A 20,430-nucleotide genomic window follows, 5' to 3' on the forward strand; every position below is an offset into this window, starting at 1 on the left:
GGTTTGAGATAGGAGATAAGTGTAACAGTGGTAGCAGTACAAAGAGTAGTGCTAATAACAGGAACTCTATAGTCCTGTTGGAGAAGTACTGTGTGTGTGAAAGTTACACTATGGTGAAGGAAAGATGGTGTTGAAGTCTCTCTTTCTCTCTCTCTACATACACACGCAGAGGAAGCGGCTTCTCCCTGCGCGTCTGGCTGCTGAATTAGTCAGTCACAGTGCTCATCCCTGGTCAGGCTGAGATCATGTTGCTAGTCTAGTCGTAACACAGTCAGGTCAGACAGGTCAAATACCTGTTCAGATAACACAGTGTCAGCTGTTACCCTTATTTTACCTCACCTTACCGGCAAAGGTAGCACTCACCTCTCACTACGTGCTGGGTGCCTGCTACCTTCTTGTTTTTAATATATTTTCAAACAACAGACATGGTATCAAATGTTTCTACACTCCTGTATTTAGAGAAAACAAATCGGAGAATTTATTATTCCCCCCCAAGTTAAACTGCACTGAACTCCCAACTGCCTTGCCTCGGCTCAGTGATGCCAAACAATCATTAAAAGCCAAAAACATATCTCACAATGAAAATGTGTTATCTGATTGTGATATGATCTTCTACCCGTAACTAGAGCTCAGAGTTTAACTCACAAGATTGATTTTGTAGTACCTTTCTTCTTTTTCTTTCCTTTTTTAATCTACTTGTGCTTGTGTCAGTTCTCTACATAGTGTTGCAGTATTGTATGTTCTTTCTGAATTAGTCAGTCCTAGTAGATCTTTGTTCTACTACTAATATACAGCATATATTCTTGCTAAACTGTCTTTATGTTTCATATCATACCAAAACAAAATGACCATTTCTTTCCAGTCACTATCACAGTATTAAATCGCACTATGATGAACCATTTTTATTCTACTACCATATATGTGGATGACTAATGTCATCTGTTTAAATGAATGCTTTGGTAATACTTACAAATGTTAAACCATGCAATGTGATTTATTTATCACTGTACTTTTTATTATCTTTTCAGTTATGTTTGACCTCTGACGTCACACTCAAGAAGACTGTCAACAAAAATTATCTACTATCTTCATAAGCACACTGGATCAGTGTTAATTTCGTTGACGAAAAATTTTCGTCATAGTTTTAGTCAACGACCTTTTTTTCTCTGACAAAAACGAGACCATAACTAAATACAAAATATGCCCAAAGACTAAAACTATGACGAAAGTTATTGACATTTTCGTTAACGAATAAAAACGAGACTAAAATATTTGACAAGGACGAAATCCAATCAGAACGACAGAGCTGGATGACTTGGAAAGACAACCAATCAGAACAAACTCTGGAGAGCGGTAAGGCGCTCATTGATGGTCGGTAGACTGCTACAAGGGTCATTATATACATGCACTCGCAGTTTTTTATTAACACCGCGATATGTCACAGCCGGGGAGAAAACAGAGGCAAGATATATGGACTCATTTCCAGTTTACCATTACTGAAAACAAGACGCTTTTCAAACCGCGTGGACCTACTATCGCCGGTAAAAATACAACGAACTTGAAACGACACTTGCAAGCGAGTTATCCTGAAATCCATACGAAGGTAAGCTAGTTAGCTCGTTAACTCTAAAATGCATGTCATGGCTGTCTACGGTATCTACTACTGTGTGCTGTTCAGTGTTTTAAGTTTGTTAAGAGTTGCTACCCTCGCTAGATTTGGTTTATCAAGTGCAAATACAACTGAGGCCCAAATCGAATTTGGTCAGGTGCAATAACTAGCAACTCTGGTTACGTTAATCATAGACAAACACATACTGTACATACATAGACGCCTCATTGAGCGCTTCTACAAAGTACTATACGCATTTACACATCCACACCCGAACGTATATATTCAGGAAACCGATAGGAACCAAAAACAACGTGTGTAACATTCTGAGTAGTTAATGTTACAGACGTTGTTTTGGTTCCTATCGGTTTCCTGAGTTTCTGTATTTAGATACCTTCTGCAGTGGCATTACAACCAATAGTTTTATTATTGTTTTTGAGAATTGCAGTTTATTTTTCCTTTTGTGAAAAAGCCACGGTCAGTGTTTTTGAAAAATAAAATACATGTTTTGTATTACAGCCGTTAAATCTGTGTCTGTATTGCATATTCAAACCTTAATACCATTCCATAAGATATTAGTCAACTAAGTCCCCTGTAGATTTAGTCAACTAAAATCTGCTAATGTTTGGTCTACTAAAATTAGACTAAGACTAAGACTAAAAGACTTAAGACTAGGCTAAGACTAAAATTCTTATGATATTTAGGCCCGGTTTCACAGACAAGGCTTAAGCCTAATCCCAGACTAAAATGCTGTTTGAGCTTGCTTAACTTTAAGTCACTTGCAGAGACCTATCTTAAATTAGTCATAGATTTTGTCTGTTCTGGATTAAACAAAGCCAATTGCAAGAGGGTAGATTAGAGCTACTCTAGGACTAAATTGTAGTTTATATTAATCCTGCAAAGAGGCAGGTTTAACTTCAGCTTGGTAGTGTTTGTGAAAGGGAGCACAGATGGTTTGGGAGCATGGAGTATTTGGAATATCTAAATGAAGACCAATATTCACTACAGAGGCCAGCCAGACAAATACCTGTGGACAGGAGCAATCCATTGAATCAGTACGATGAAATAACTTTCCGAGACCGCTTCCGTATGTACAAAGAAGATGCATTGGAGATCATTACATTGCTTGAGCCTAGACTTTCCTCCATGTCTCAAAGAGGAAGGCCTGTACCAAGTTCTTTCCAAGTTCTGATCACTTTGAGATTCTTGGCATCTGGAACCTTTCATCGTGAGACTGGTGATTTGTGTGGTGTCAGTGAAGCAACAGTCTGTAGAATAGTTCACAATGTCTGCAGTGCCATTTGTGAACTGAGAAATCTGTACATTATGTTCCCTGATGCTGCTGAGCAAGCCAACTATAAAATACGTTTCTATGAATATGGGAACTTCCCGGGAGTGATTGGCTGTATAGATGGATGTCATGTTGAAATCAAGTGTCCATCAACTCCTGATGCTGAGGAGTACAGGAACCGTAAGAACTGGTTTTCCATCAATGTCCAGGCTGTATGCACTCCCAATTTAGAGTTTTCAAACATTGTTGCCCGTTGGAAAGGAGCAACACATGATTCAAGGATTTTTCACAACTCTTCATTGTGTGCTCAGTTTGAGAGAGGGCAACATAGTGGACTACTACTTGGTGACAGTGGATATGCTCAGAGTTCCTATTTATTCACACCTTGGCCACATCCCACAACAACTGAGCAGCAAAGATACAACAGAGCTCATATTCGCACTAGAGGGATGGTCGAACGTATGTTTGGAGTGTGGAAGAATCGATTCCAGGCTTTACGCAATACACTTCGCTTTGAGCCAAGAAGATGCTGCAAGGTGATCATTGCTACAGCTGTGCTGCACAACTACCTGAAGCAGCATAATTGTCCTGACCCTCCAATGGAAGACCAGATTGATCCAAATGTGCCCATGCCCGTGGCAGAAAATAACCAAGGAGGACTTGCGCTCAGAGCTGCTTTCACATTGCAGCACTTCAGTTAGAAAAAAAAATACATTTAACCATGGAATGCATTGATTACGGCTTGTTTTTGCCTTGCCTTTTGCCTTGCTTGTTTTGTTTGTTGTGTACAACATATATAAATAGTGTGCAGAAAAATTAAATGGGAAACTTAACCAAGGCTGTTCTAAAATGTAGGTAGTGGTGTTTACGTTATTCACACTCTCACAATTTCACAATCACTCACAATTTATTTTCACAAGATATTTCATTACACTATATAGCTGTCTCATGCATCTTTCTTTGAACAGCTCTCTCTTCTAATTTCATATCTAATTCGACCTGTAAAATTCTCATTTTCATGTCATGCTCTTCTTTCAGATATTTCATTTTCAGCTCATGAAATTCTAAGGCTAACTTTTCATGCATGGACATCCTTTTTGGTCTCTGCTGGAAGGTGGTGACAGTATCTTTTCTCTGGGATGCCGTACCAGATGTGGAGGGTGAACAGTCACTGTGCACTGGCTCTTCCACCAGGGTTAGAATGGTTTCCTCTGTGAAAAGATCACTGTTAGATACAAAAACTCACATGAAATGAAATAAAATAAACACAGACAGTGGAATAATCTGTATGTACAGAATGAGGTAACTAATTTGCTTTCTATCATATATTTACCATTTGTGCTCAGTTCTTCATGTCCACTGTCCAAATGGTCATCATCTGGTATACCATCCAGAGGTTGCTGGTCCTCTATTATCCCAGTCAACAAGTCCGCCAATTCATCAGTCTTGTCTTTACTAGGTGGGGGTCCACCACCAGTAGTAAATCTCTCTCTTCTGGCCTCTGCATTCCTTTTTTTCAAATCTAATTTGATGTTCTTCCACAGAGTCTATGAATGCAGATATCATTCAATATAGACAATGTCACAAAACTATATGACATCTGTGATATACAGATCATAATTGACATGTCTCACCTGCAGTTGCTGTACCGCTCTTGTGGTTACATTTTCATTTGCATTGAATTCACTACAAATGGCAGCCCAAGCACTCCTCTTCCTTTGTTCAATAGCAGCACTGTGGCCTTTACTTTCAATAACAGCATGAGTTCCCACAATCTGTTTAAGTAGAGTTTTTTCATATTCAGTATAGTTCTTAGAGCGTTTTCTTTTACCTCCAGCCATGTTTGGTGTCAGAATTCCCTCCAGCAACGCTGTCCTCAATTCCATTCCAGGTTTTTATGAGCACCAATAGGCTAACAGGCTGTGCTCCCACTTAGGCTAATGAGGCTTGACCCAGGTGTTCTCGTTTAAGCTTACTCCAGGACTCCACAGTCTGGGACTAACTAAGACAAATGTAAGCCACGTTCATGCAAGCCGCTTAAATGACCTAGCTTTACTAGTCTGACTTAGGCCTACTCCTGACTTGATATAAGCCTTGTCTGTGAAACCGGGCCATTGTCGACTAAAACTAGACTAAGACTAAAAGATTTCAGATGACTAAAATATGACTAAGACTAAATGGTGCGTTATTCAAAAGACTAAGACTAAGACTAAATCAGAATTTGCTGCCAAAATTAACACTGCACTGGACTTCACAGACATGTCTGTGATGAATGAAAGGCAATTAAATGTAATTAAAAGAGATTTAACAGAGGCACGCCTGTAATAACCCTGCAAACAGGCGGATCAATTTTAATACAGAGGAACTGATCATTCCGTCATCCACTCTGTGTTGGGCCTTACAAACCGGGACAGTCAAGTTTGTAAGTGAGTTTGTGTGTTTGGTCAAATACCTCTCTAGCTCAATGACAAACACCCACATGGTAATTAATTTGGTGGCTTCTGATTGCCAGGGTTGCTTACTGGTTGCAGAAGCAAGATCAGGGGTGTCACCTGCCAGACCGGCTCTGCAAGCGCCACATACAAACACGCGCACAAGGCCATGAACGCACATCTTTTACAAAGAAAAGTGGAAGTTACATAAAAGTTAAAAAAATAAAAAAAAGAGAATGGAAGAAATAAAAAGAGAAGAAGACAATAACAGAGATGGAGAGAAACAAAAGAAAGGGAGGGAGAAAGAAAACTTCCCCTTACCAGCTCAGGCCCTTGCTCTCAGTCACACACACACACACAGACACACACATGGTGAGTGACAGGGCCTTATTGCAGGTGTAAATTGAGGCTGTGAGCTGTGTGTGTTGTTCATTAAAGCAGAGTGAATCTCTATTGGTTTTCATTAAGGGGCCTGACCATACCGACTAGATGGTTAATCTAGACAGCTACGCTCCTCCGCTCAGCCTTTCTCTATTTTGCCCTCACACAAAGTCACACACTCAAATAAACCTTAAACCTCTCATCCCCACACACACCGACAAAACCAGATTCTTATTTATTAAGCGGAGGTGACAGGTACTGAATAAGTTGTTTTCTGGTACAGTGTGTTGCGTGTTTATGTGTGTGTGTATGTTTGTCTAGAAATGTTTCAGAGTTTCTTTGTGCCCTATATGTGTTTCCGTATAATATCCGCTTGTGTGTGCATTGATATGTGGATGCTCATATTTGTTTATTCTATATTTATTTTAGAGCATTGGGAAGCATAGGGAAGTTTCTCCATATAGATGTATGTGGGTGCCGGTGTGTGTTTGCGATTGTGTGTAGGAGGAGGACAATTGGTGCCTGTGGTTATGAGTTAAGTCTAATTTCCAGGAGGCCTGTCCTGGGTAAACAGAGCTGACACAGTGATGCTCCAACCAGTTATCTGTCACTGGGAATTAGACACTAACACACACTGTGAGATGAACAGGGGCACGCGCACACATATGCTAAAAACACGCACAGAGGTGCCTCTTTCTGTTTTACATTTAAGCTCAAAAAGATGGACTTCAGAACATAACACCAATATATTTCATTCCAAAATCATAGATACAGTAAGCTTCTGTAACAGTCCCTCGAAAGGTTTGCAATTATAATATTTTGACCCAGGCTGCTGGACTTTTATGCCACAAGAGAGGATTACTGAATGTGTCCACTGATGTTGTCCGAGTCATTTCATACCAACCTGTAATGTTTCTCTATAGATTTTGCTTTATGCACAGGGGAACGTTGAAAGGGACCTGTGACTGTAGCCAGCAATGGGAAACAGATGAATGTCGAAAATATCACAATGTTTTTGTAAGAATAAGATTTCCCTTAATTGGAATAAATAGAACATCTAGATTTATGCTTCTGTGTTGGATCAAAGCAAAGCCTGCATTGTAGTTTACATGACTGGCCTACATGGTTTTAAGTATTTATACTGCACACTGGTGTGTCCATCGTTCTGGAGCTAGTCAGCCGAGTTGAGCTTGTTCTTCAATCAAAGCTGTTTGGAAGTGAAGCTCGTACATGTTGAACAGTTACTTTTCCCAAAATCATGGTAACGCAGAAAAGAGAAAAGATATCCGAGTAGATGGGGTACAGGGGAAGGAGGGTGAATTTCCTCTGCTTTTAAGGCCAGTCGGCTTCCACGAGGAAATGCATCTCGAGTCACAGTTGTGGTGGCATCAATTTTCAGTGACGTGTAGTTATTTTTCTGGGGAGGCACACATTAGGCTATACAGTAGGATATGGAGCTACCTACGGTGCAGATCTGATGCAGAAGCATAAATGTAGCTTAAGTTCTACAGGTGGAGACTACAACGAGTCTCTAGGGGGCCTTTACAAATTCCAAGTTGTTGACAATGACCAATATAAAGTAAATATAATGACTGTTTTTTTAACAGGATGGATACATGATCAATGATCAGAAGATAAAAAGCACTACACCTAGCAGTACCACTGACAATCTTCCATAAATTTACCGTATTTTAAAGTATTTGGAAATTAGAAACTGTCAACAGTGACTGTTGAAAGAGGAAAATTATTGTAACATTTCAGATGTTCCCCTCAAATTGGCTTGACAGCTGGAAAGAAACCAAACTCTGAAGCCCACAGTATGCTTACTGGTATAGAGCAGTTCACTGGAGCCGTGCAAACATGGTTCCCTAAATATTCCACCATACACACACTCACATAGAGGATAATTTAAAATGTGTGAGGGGGAATGTGTGTGACCTGTAGAGTGTTTACAAGTGTCTAGTAACCCAGTTGGGTACCAGGAAATACAGCTTGTCTTCTTATCTTTCCATCTCATTATCCCCCCTTTCTTTCCCTCTCTTTCACTCTCTCGCTCACAGAGGGGACCTTTTAAGAAGTGTGTAACAAAGATGGTTTAGAGTGTTCAGAAATATCTGGCATTGCAGATGGGATCAGGGTAACCGCGTCTGATCTCGCTGTCCCATTATTCCGGTTCAGACACTCGGCCTCTTCAAGTGGTCTTGCTGCACTTTTAGCCAAGCCTCAATCCAATCATCTCAATCTATTGTGTGCTCTGAGGGGCCATCCTGTCACTCTCGCTCAAGCTTTGAACATGTGCTGTACCATCCACGTACGCCACAAGACTAATGGAGAATATAAGATTACATTTACAGAAGTCTCTGCCGTATGCTTTGGACTGCTCTGTCATGCCATGGGAAAATGACAAGTTGCCAAAATGATAGAAAAATACACGCCGTTTGCTGCCAATTGATTTAGATTTTAGAAACACAAGTGGTATTTTGAACATTAAAGTACTGTTTTATTATCCTATGAGGAGTTGTAACCTTCATCAGCTTCATTGTAAACCAGAGATCATTCCCAAATTTGCAAATCTCCAGCTGTATGTAAACTGTTAGTTTTTTGAAAAGCAAATACATGAAATAAAAAATGGATTTTCAAATCCTGGATGTAATGTTCACTCACCAGCAATAAATATAAAGTTACTGGCTGAAATTTCAAATGTGACTCATCTCAAGTGTCCCTACTGCACTCTCTCAGAGACACTGTCTTTAAAATGCAGCTTCATAAAAAGTGCAGGACAGCCTGCGAATGGATATATAATATTTCACACAATATTCTGATGTCGACAATTCAGATGTTTTACAATCACTGTTGTATCCCTTAGTGCAAACAGGACTGACCTGTTTTTGATGATAGCTATAATGTGTATTTTTGCAAGCTCCTCATTGTCCATCCAGCCAACTGTATGTTTAAGTGGTCAGATAGAGCATATGTTGCAAACAACCTCCTTCTAAGGCATACACATATAGCAAAAACTTGAATCAGACATATCAGACCGGTCAACATTGAACTATGCCTCCTCCACTTCTGTATTTACACAGACATATTGCAGCACATATAGCTCTGAATGTTGCAAGGTTCTGAAATCTATACAAGATAATAAAATGTAAAAATGTCTTTGTGTGCAAAGTTGAGACAGAGCATGAATATAAAACTATAAAAAAAACACTTGAGTAGCATTTTCATTTAAAAATATTGCCTTTGTTTTCTGAATCAAAGCAACACATTAAAGAGATATTGTATTGGGCTGTGGCTACTTGGAGGGATTTAGGCGTGTGCGCATATGTGTGTGTGGGTCTGTGGATGTGTGTGTGTGTGTGTGTGTGTGTGTATTCCCAGGGCCTGGACAGGCTATCAAGCATCTATCCATCCTTTGTAACGATCAATATTTATAAACCCCTGAGGACCTGTGGTATGAATCATATAAACAAGCAATGGAGTAGAGCAGGACAGACCACCGACACATGCACACACGCACACAAACATAAAATCCAAAATGTATTAAAGTGCACATGCAATCAAACGCGAAAAAAAAAAGAAAAAAAGAAGGAAAGAGACTAGGGACAGAAAGAGACATGAAAAAATAAGAGGTTCAGCCTGTTGTCAATATTTGTCAGAAAAGTTAATAATCACATAAAGAATATTGTAATTAGCTTCTCCTCCCCTCTGTGGTTTGGTTAGAGACTCGATGTGAAATCAGGTGAAACAATGACTATTGATTATCATTGCATTAGTGCATTTTATTACTGGTCCAATAATGTTTTAGAAAAAAAAAATCGTTGTTGTTTGCACATGATTACTTGTGTTTTTTATGTCACTGTATTATCTGTTGCAGTATCTGTGTTTAATAAAAATCCAACAACTTACTGGGAAACGGGTTGACATTGTAAAGACACACATTTACCTTGTCTTTCAAGAAGTTTTTAAATGTGAATTATTTAGGCTACAATAAGCAGAGGATGACAATCAGAAACACTAAAATCATTTTTGGCCAATGTACTATATGTTTTTTTCACCTTTGATCATAAAGTTGTAGGCACCAATGGGCAAATGACATACCTTGTTGCAATCTATTTAATGCATGATCATTAATCAGTTACTGCGTTTACATGGTCTTTAGTATCCCGAATTTGATCGGGATATTGAAATATCCCGTTTTCGTGTTTGTCCATGTAAACACCATATCCCGAATTCAGAAATCGGGATATCCCCATTTCCCGATTTCAAGAAACCCGGCTTTGCTACCTGGAGTACTCCGATAGAAGCCGGGATACTGAAGCATGTATACACCTTATCCCGATTTCTGACGGCTGCCACTGTCTGCGCAGGCGCGAGTGACGCCAAGTGACGCACTAGATATACAAACAACATGGCGGCAATGAGAACGTCTCACTTTTGGAGCGACGAAGAGACAGAATTTTCCCTTAAAGTAATGAAAGAACTCAACATAACGACGTGTTTAGATGGCAGAAAACACCGACATACTGATGTGTTCAAATCTGCTGCGGAAAAGCTACGTGACGCTGGTTTTCCACCTCGCTCCGTTGAACAAGTTAGATCGCGTTGGAAAACATTGAAAAAGACGTAAATCACGCATGCGCAGATAGGATGCAGCGATCGGAAAACGGGATACTGTTATTTATCATGTATACGGGGATATGAATAACCGGGTTTCTCTGTGTTCCATGTAAACACCATATCCCGAATATGCTCAAAGCCGGGATAAGCCTCAAAATTGGGATACTAAAGACCATGTAAATGCAGTCAATTAACCATTTGCAAATACCAGCATTACCCTATGCACCATTAGTGATGTTCCTAGTATCATGTGGGATTTAGAGTCTTTCAACATCAGTGCCATCATCAAGGTGGTCCATCTGAGGTTGGTCAAGCCTCCACTTGCATCCCAAGAGCTCCAAGCATCAGGCCTGCCCTGTTTATCCAAAGCCATCTCATGATCTACTCTGTATCCTCTGTGTCGATAGATACGCCATCCAGCGTCTCCTAATCCAGTCAGGTCAAGACAGAGTGATCATCCAAGATCTACTCTCAACTGCCTGTCTGGGGCTAAGGACATGGTCCTGTCTTGGTAATAGACAGAGCTTCTCGCCAGCTTTGGAAAAGTGAGTTTTTCTTTCCTGTGGTGGTGTTCGTTGGAATGAATGGCTTTGCTGATTGCCTCTGCAACTGCCTTGAACCAGGGCGTCGTGCCTGTGGTAGGAGACACTGACGGACCAGATGACAGGAAGGCAGTTCCCTCTTGCCCAGTATCTGCCAGATTTGGTAAAGTGACATAATCTGCTTGAACTAGGAATGCAGTAGAGGTGATTTTCTACTGCAGTGTGTAACAATGTTTTACATTTATTGTTGTTGTTGTAAATACAGTATGTGTCAGCATGAAAAACGATGGGTGGATTACTTTATGCATGTTTTAATGAAGCCTTGGTATTTAGCAGAAAAAAGGGGACAAGGTGACTTAGCCCAAAAATCCATACTGTCAGTATGTTTATCGGGTTTAAATAACACTGCATTGTTTTCAGAAGCCATTGACAAAGCTAAAGATTTTTACTTTTTACTCTGAATCTGAACAAATCAGTCTTGTAACTGGGGAGGTCCTGACTGTTTTAAGTGCAGATCAAGGCGTTTTAAAAATTATCGGACTGAGAACGAAGACAAGCACACATAACATCAGCCATAACCAAAACCAAACGTTAAAGAACATAACTAAACATACTTTACAGAACTTCTGGCCTAAAGAGAATCCTGATTTAATATTGGTTGTGTGAATGTTCAAGCGAAGTTATACACCACTATTTATAAAGACGTTTAAGTCTGTTAGCTCATTTTGTTGAAACCATATAGCAAGTGTACAAGTGGTTTTCTTTTTTTGTCATAAGGGAAACAGAAGAAGGTTTGATCGTTGGAAAATAAAATGAAAATCTTTAACGAATAGTTTGGAGGGAGTTATTTTTTTCTTAATGCATTACAGAGCTATGCGATACAGTTGCACAATGCTCATGTGATATAGGAGTATACAGGTGAGATAAGACCTGTATGAATCACTATGGGAGGATTGGCTGAAACACAATATTAAATTATCAGATTGGTGGCAAGAACACTTTATCAGCTCCTTACTTCATTTCCACTCATATTTACTGCTTAAATACAAACTATGTCATCCCTGGTGGTGCAGTTAACCCCAACTATTCACTGCAATTACTACATTTGAGACATCCAAGTGATTGCTAATTGTCTAAACATTTTAATGTGCGCACACACAGACACACGCTGAAGCACACTAGTATCACATACTCATTGTGACATGTCCACAGCTTCCCCTCACATTCATACTGATCTCATGCCAACACAAAGTCACAGATACATACAGTACACCTTTTAATGTGTGTGTTGTGTCATCAAAGCAGGCGGAAACACAGCGTGTAATTAACGTGTCATAATCAATGTGGGCGAGTTTGACACCTTGTAATCACTGTGCGGAGATTAGCACCCATAGCCCCAGGACACATAGAATTGGAGGAAGACATTTTCATCCTGTCCACACGCTTACAAACAGCCAAATAAAGACGCACATGTACAAACGCCGACACAATCGTGACGGCGTTCACGAAAACACGTGTGCATGCACATGCACCTGCCTGCTCAGCTGCTCAGGTTTGAATACACACTAGAAAACGCACACATATGCACACACAGAGGGCCTGTTTAATATCATTTACATAATGAGAGAGCAGCCACAGTAATAGCTTTTCCTTTCTCTTATTATCATAATTTCACCCTGGGCGCCAAATGACAGAAAAGGAGAGAGAGAACGGCGGAGAGAGAAACACAGCAGAAGTGTCTTGTCCTTGTTACCCTGAAACAACTCTTCCTCAAAGTCAAGGCCAACTACCTCTGTTTTTCTCCGTTTCTACATTTCTCTGTCCCCTCTCTGTTTATATCTCCTTATTAAAGACAGTCAAGTCAGTCATTTGCACACTGAAGAATCCTAAGCTGTGGGTTTGTGCATTGCTGTAAAATATTTTGATATTTCACATTAAATAATTTGAAATAAAACTATATATTATTAGTATGGGAATTTACTGTGCAATGGAGCTCCAAATTTGATGTTTAAAACAATGAACTATGTTCAGTTGTAATAAAAATGAATATCACATGAAGAAATTAAATTGTAAATGAAAGCTAATCCATTAATGTGATACCTTTTCAAATAAGTTGCATTTTTTGCTGCTGCTATGTAAAATTAAATAAGCAAAAAGGTTTAGTTGTGAAACCCAACTCACCTGCAGTGATTGTGCTTCAATGTTGCAGTAATATCTATCTGTCTACATAAAATTTCTTCTTGAACAACAATTAAATTTGTCCCTCTGTATGTTAATAGGATCTTACTTTTGAATACAGGACTCGAATAAAAAGAAGAATTGGACTATAGGTATAATGAAAGGTAAGTGATCACAGCGTTTTTATTCCGTCTTCCTGCCCATTTGGCTTCAGACTATTTTACTCTTGCATCTTATGTAACTGTACACCGCAAAACCACACACTCCACGATCTCTAAACGCAGGTACATTTTTAAAATCAATGTGTGAATGTCCATGAACTCCTGCAAAGCCCCAGGAGGAAAGTGGGGTCATATTCTACTGAAATCTAAAGAGTAAAAGACATATCGGACTCCTGTGTCTGTGTGTGTCTGCAGAATGTCATTGATTTCTGGCAAAAATAAAATAAAAAAGACCATGTTTCATCCGTAAAAGAGGGATCAAGTGCTGGACACGGAGAAGGAAGAGTAGGGAACAGGAGGATGGACAGGTATCTCCTGTTTGCTCTTGTCTCATAACTCGTCTTGCTGTTCTTTTTTTCCCCTATAGTTTCCCCTATTCTTCCTCATTTCTGTTGTGTCTCTTGTTACTTATTTCACTTTGTCCAGATGATTCTGTTATCCATCCTCTTTTCCCTTCCATCATCACTCCCAGATTTTCTTTCTTGTATCACCAGCTCCTTCTTGACTACCACTTATCTCCCTTACTTTACCTTCCCTTTAAACTCGTCTCTCTTCTTTTCTCGCTTTCCTCTGTCCTATCCTTTCTCTCCTCCTTCTCTTTCCCTCCTCTCCTCCTCCGTATCGACAGAGGAGGTATGCATTTTGCTAAAACATTGGCTGATGAATCATTGATGTTGGTGTTGAGGTTTCAGTGGCGCGGGGGCAGCCGGATGTAAATAAGTGAGGACTAGGCATGGGGTATAGCTAGCTGATATTTAGCCCTCTGTCTGAAACATTGATGAGATATGCTTGGGAGTGTGTGTCTGTCTGTGTGTGGGTGTGTGTGTGTGTGCGTGCACACGTGCATGTAAGCATACACAGGCACAACGGTGAAGGCTATTTAAGAAGGCCAGATATGACAGTTGTTTACAATTTGGGCTAGACGCTAAGGAACTAAGGGGGGAAGGCAGAGATAAAGAGAAGGGAATGACGGATGGATGGGGAAAGGAAATGAGGGAGAAGGGGAGGACAGCAACGAAACTAGAAAGGAAGGAAAGAAGGAAGAGAAATAGGGGGAGAAAGAATTAGATAATGTTACATATGTCTGGGACAAATATTAGACTGCAGTGACATGAATCAGACAGACATGTCAGGATAACAGACTTCTATTTTTGTGAGGACACTAACTGAGACAGACTTACTCCTCACAAATAAAAAGCCTAATCACAACCTTTACTAAACACTTTGGTCATAAAACCAGTGATTGGAAAAATTTGTTCCAGACTAGAAAAATTCACATTAAATATCTCCACATCAGAATAACAACTTGCCACATCGTTGACACACGCAAGTAATCCAAATCCAGACTTGGCAAATGTTACAGCTTTGTCTTTTCCAAGCTGAATGTCATCTCTCAAACGTGCCTGACATCCTATGTTTGATTGTACTTTGCTCTTCATTGTCATAAACACAGGAAACAGGTATCAACGTGTTGTTTAAACTCTTGCGGCAAAAAAAATAAATAAAAAGATTCAGCATCTATTTTTGTTTCTGTGATCTAACTTAAAAGCACATCACACCGATGTCGGAAATTTGACTTACAACAGGAAAAGAGCATGCACTTTAAAACTGAGTTTGCTCGCTCACGCGCACACACACACATATACACACACACACCCTATCATAGCCAATCACTGTTCCACACCTTCACTTAAAGCACTTTTCAGGCCTCTTAGTGCCTCCCTCCCTGCATTGAGCACCATTAATACAGTCATTTAGTCCACTAATACATCAGTGTGGTCAGTGCTGTTACATTATGTATCACTTGGGGTCAGTGCACAGTGAACTGTGCTGGTCTTGACTCTAACCACACATTGTAAAGACATTATCCATTTCCCACAGAAAACAACACTGATGCAGTGATGAGTGATTTAAGAGGACATGCATAGATGATCCAGTGTACTATATACGCTGCACACACCTACACACAATACAGTATTGTTAAATGTAAATACACAGAATAGAACATTTACATGAATAAATACTAGCATGAAAGTATTTAAGTACAACTTGCAGATTGTCAGATGATGTTTTATCAAATTTGTTGCTGTATGCTATTAATTAAGAACAGATATAGACTGTTTGAAAAGTTAAGAAAGAAAATCCAAAAATACTAACACTATCTATATGAAAACAGAAGTTTCGGAAAGGAAGATTTAATACACAGAGACACTTAATACCAGTGCTTACAATTGAAAGAGCCGAACTACAAACCTTAGTTTTAAAAAGAGAGCATTTTACTGTAATAACATTACCTATTCGACTGTAGACTGCATGCTCGCTACAAGTTATATTAAGGATCATATCATAGCGATGACAAGAACTGTCAAAAACCAGACCCTGCATGGAATAATTACACTCCTTCATCTCCAGTGTTTCCAATATAAATTCCATCCTGCTCACTTCTTGTTCAAGAGAGTTGGAGCATATCCCAGCTTACATATAAAGTAAGGCAACCAAACACCCTGGGCAGGTTACTAGTATACACACACACACATGTGTCGATGTTTTTTCTAACTCTGAATTTTTGTCAATAGTCAACTTCAGTTCATATAGCACTTCACCGAAATTACAACTCAGAACTCAGAGTGTAAAAGAGTAAAAAAAAAAAAAAAGGCTTTGTAAACCTTTAAATTCAACTTAAATTAAATCACAGCTGGCACTAATTTCTTAGCACACACAAGCACACGCGCACACACACACACACAGCTCTTAACCACACAGTAAAACCCCATTATCTTTTAACCACAGAAAACAACAGCACCTTAAGGTTGAAAAACCAAACTCTCTGAAGCCCGTTAGCTACTCACCGCAGGGCAGAGCACTTTAGACTGGTGTTTTACACTTAACCACAGTTTCTAAAGCACATTACCTACTTACCGCAGTTGGGGTGTGTGCGCAAGTGTGTATGTGTGTGTGTGTATGTGTCTCTCTTGTGCAGTTAGTCTGGCTCTCGTGTTGACCATGTGTATGTGCATTCGAACATATGAGTATGCACAGCAAGTGTGATCATGTTTGTGTGTTAGTGTGTGTGTACGTGTGTTCATGTAATACGACACTTTAATGAAAGGAAGAGAAAGACGAGGGTGAAAGAGACAGAAGCAGAAGAGAGAGACGACAGAGGAGAATAGTATTGAGCGACATGCGGGGTAAAAAACTGAAGAGTATAAAGACACACAGACAGACAACACATGTAGACATCAATACCTTCAAACCACAAAGTCACGTCAGGCACACAAGACAATACCCAGGCTGTGTTACAGTGATTGACACACTGATCAAAAAAAAAAAAAAAAGAAAGGCAGGGGAGGAGAGAGGAAGCACTATAAGAAAGAAAGAAAGAAAGAAAGAAAGAAAGCAAGAAAGAAAGCAAGAATCAAAGAAACTGATTCTACATGGGAGGAATAGAATAAATATCACAAAGAAAGACACGAAGATATTACATGGGCATCACAGAGATCTTTGAAAAACAGTTGAATGTAAAAAATCTAAAGAAAAAATAAGTGAAAATGAAAGACAAATGAAAAGAGACAGACGGAAGGGAGACAAAAACAGAGAAAGAGAGAGAGAGAAGTGAAAGAGCGAGTTAACAGTGAAATTCAAAGAGAGAAACTGCGACGAGGCGGCAGCAGTACATCTTGATCAACAGATGACTGATCATATCAGCACTGGCCATCTTTCACCAGCCGCTGTTTGACGACACAACATGACCCCCTGTACGCACACACACACAGACACACTCCCACACACACGCACATCCATTTCCCCCGACGTACCCCGAGGCGGGAGCATCAATAACGAATGGCCTGGCCAGGGGCCTCCACTCACTCACACACACACACGCACGCAGCCGTACACGTTCATTCATTCACACAAGCACGCACAAGCAAGTGCGCAAATACACTCCCATATGTGACACTCTTTCACATATTCATGCATTCATTTGAACACACGCACGCGCAGGATGGTCAGGCTAGAGGAGAATAACAGACACACACAATAGCCCCTCAATATGGCTCTGTGCCCTCAGGCCTGAGGTCTGACCCCCTCGTCTGGACCCCGTGTCCTTCTGCTGCAATGCTGCGGTTTGTCTGTATTTAGTGATATGAGTCAATATGAAAAAATATATGATGAATAAATGATGAATTAATTGTTACAGCTGAATCTATAAAAGTAAAGGTGAATGGACAGATGATGGAGATCTGTCAATAAGTCATTACATAGTATTTTTGGGTACAACCCAACACTGTTAATATATATTTTAAATGCAATATCGCCATTTTTCAGCAGCGCCTCTCAACTGTCCCCAGAGAACGGCTGAGAACCTGTTACAGCTGTGGGACACTTGTCTTATAAAGCACAAAGAAAAGCAAATGTGACCCTGCCACTATGTTTGTAATATATTCTGTTCTTATTTATGCGTTACCTCCAGTATGAGCTTTATTCCTGTATGAATGTAGAACATTAAAGGTAAAATGGATGCTTCTGTATTGTAATTTACTAATACTATTTTTAATATACAACAAAATCTATGTTCTCTCTATCCGAGTGAAAACTGACCTTCCAAAAAAAGATTTTTTACCTCAAAACGTTCACTGTCCATCAAAAGAAATAAGGCTGACAGTCATTCAAAATAGAGTGGTTTCTTTTTCCCCCATGAATTTTATATCATGGTATAAAACAATTAACAACGCTGTGACTTAACTTGCTAAACTTCTACATCACCCATAATGTCTAATGTATTTTAATTAGTTGTAGTGAATACTGAATTTAGCCCTGCGATAGACTGGCGGCCTATCCAGGGTGTACCCCGCCTCTCGCCCGACCCTTCACAGGACAAGCGGTTACAGAAGATGAAGAAGATGAATACTGAATTTTTAATAACCAGCATCAAGATTGAATGCTGACGTGAAGAGATGGAACATGGGTATGTAACAGCAGGAAATGAATTAACGCAAGACAAAAGAAATTAATGAAAGAGCATGAAATGAGATGATCAGAAAAGAGGTCAGGAGGTGGAAAGACGGTGGCGCCTCGTCTCTGGCCTCATGTCTGACAACTCCTGAGTGTAATGGGAGTGTACTTTAACACCTGAGTCCATCACATGCAAGGAGACGCGTCTTCATATGAGGTCTTTCACTGTTCATCCGCTCTCTTTCATCTTTTAGTTATATTACAGTCTTTCTGTTTGGTTCTCCTTTTCTTCTATTTCTATTCCTCTGACGTTATTAAACAAACACACCTGGTGTCTGGTTACTTGAGGCCGCACATGTGTTCGGTTCACTCTTCAAACACAAGAACAGCACTACATGAATTCTTCCCAGCCCACTGCCAATCATCTTACCTCTGCTTCTCTTTGTTCAGCGTTGGTCCACTTCACTTACATTGTAGTTAATAACACTGTGGTCCCACAGAATGAATAAAAGGAAGTCTAGAAAGGGGAATAGATTTGAAGGAAAGAGGCTGAACTCAGTGTTTTAACTAAACAAAATAAATTATTTACAATCAATGGGAAATCTCATGCAAAATATTTTAGGGGAATTGTTCTATTGTACTAAAAGTGCAATTACTGCGGCTAGCACTGCTTGCTTCAAGTAAGCTTCTCTCTAAAAATGCACTATATTCAAACCCAACCTAAGTAAACACTTCTCATTTCTGCATGAGCTAAAGGAACGCTGATTTTACATCAGGCAACCTAGTGTAGAAGTGATCAGTTTGTGTGGCAGCTGACCCAGCACCTCTAAGCATAATGTGCATGTAACAACTTTCAATTCCTTCAATCGGAGGAGGTGATCGAGAAGATTACAAGGGCGTGCATCATTTCACACAAATGTTTGAAGTCATTGGTCCGAGCCTTTCTACCATCAATAACTCTTAAGATCTCCAACAAAAAAAGAAAAAAAGTTTTGTCGCAACAGACCAGTTTTGTTTTGCTACTACCATGTTTCTGTCCCACCTGGATATTCATCACATCACATGACGTATGATGATGTGGCTCAAATGTGCAGAAAGAATGGATTTATTCCACTCAGATAGATGAGGCCTTAAAAGGTTATTAGGTGCTAATATTTTACCTGTTAGAAGATTTACACCATCCCTCTCAAGCCGTTTGTGACCGATTCTGATTAGTGTCCATGTAAACACACCTCACACAGAAACAAACATTTTTGATCCACAGCAGGTGAAATCCAGCTTCCTCTGGGCCATATTTCCTACCAGTGACTTTTTAATAACAGAAACAAATCTGCTTCACATAAAGCTGTCTCTGCTTCTTAATTGGACTCTTTAGTTATTCCTGTTACTGTTAAATACTGGCAGAAAGGGTTTAAAGACTCATTAACACACACAGATTCTCACTTACACACACCTTGAGGTTGTATGGCAGGGTGAACTATGCACAGACACAGATACGCACACAAAAACCCTGTAGTAGGTGAGCTACCACACACACTGAGGATAATTATTACCTCCATATGCAAACGCCTGCAGTGCCCGTATGGCAGCCCGACGTTTCTTAAAGTGTGTACTTTTCTTATTTAATTAATTAAAACAATCGTCAATGAACTTTAAATTAGTCCGGCATAAAATAATCGTTTCTGCTCCGTGTGTGTCTGTGTGTGCGCATGTGTGTGTTAATAATTAGCAGGCAGTAAAGCGGCTGTGTTAATTGCATTTAGGATCCTGCCTGGGGAGAGAGAGGAGAAGAAGAAGAAGAGAGAGAGAGACAGAGAATGAGGGAAGGAGTAGAAAGAGTGAGAGAGAGCACAAGGAAGGGGGGGGAGAGAGAGAGAGAGAGACTATCTCTCATCTCTTGTTCCTGAAATAGAGAATTCCCATGTATTTTGAGATATAAAATGGAGCGTGGAGCCCCCAGGAGCAGGAAAACACACACATGCAGTCCATCTCACACACACCGTTTCCATTCACTCACACTCACACACACGCACAGCCCCTGGGAGGACGGCGCTAACCTTAATTAGCCTAACACTGTGGTGAAATTGATTGAAATGCAGAACATCAATTATTAAGCCTAACTGTTTTCATAACCCCACACACACCCCACCATGTAGCACATGTAGGTGGAGGGAGGGGAGGGATATTAGGGGGGTGGAGTTGT

At 40.0% G+C, this 20,430-nt stretch overlaps 1 protein-coding gene across 1 annotated transcript; it reads left to right on the forward strand.

The window, feature by feature from the left end:
* The first annotated feature begins 2,336 nt into the window (after positions 1 to 2,336).
* LOC311507931 (putative nuclease HARBI1) lies at positions 2,337 to 5,529 on the forward strand. The gene has a single exon (XM_084572474.1). It carries the CDS (start codon positions 2,573 to 2,575, stop codon positions 3,599 to 3,601), a length of 1,029 nt encoding a protein of 342 aa, XP_084428600.1. The 5' UTR covers positions 2,337 to 2,572; the 3' UTR covers positions 3,602 to 5,529.
* The last annotated feature ends 14,901 nt before the right edge of the window (positions 5,530 to 20,430 follow it).

Source organism: Chelon labrosus, assembly GCF_963514085.1.
Source record: "Chelon labrosus genome assembly, chromosome: 22".
Classification (NCBI taxonomy): Eukaryota; Metazoa; Chordata; class Actinopteri; order Mugiliformes; family Mugilidae; genus Chelon; species Chelon labrosus.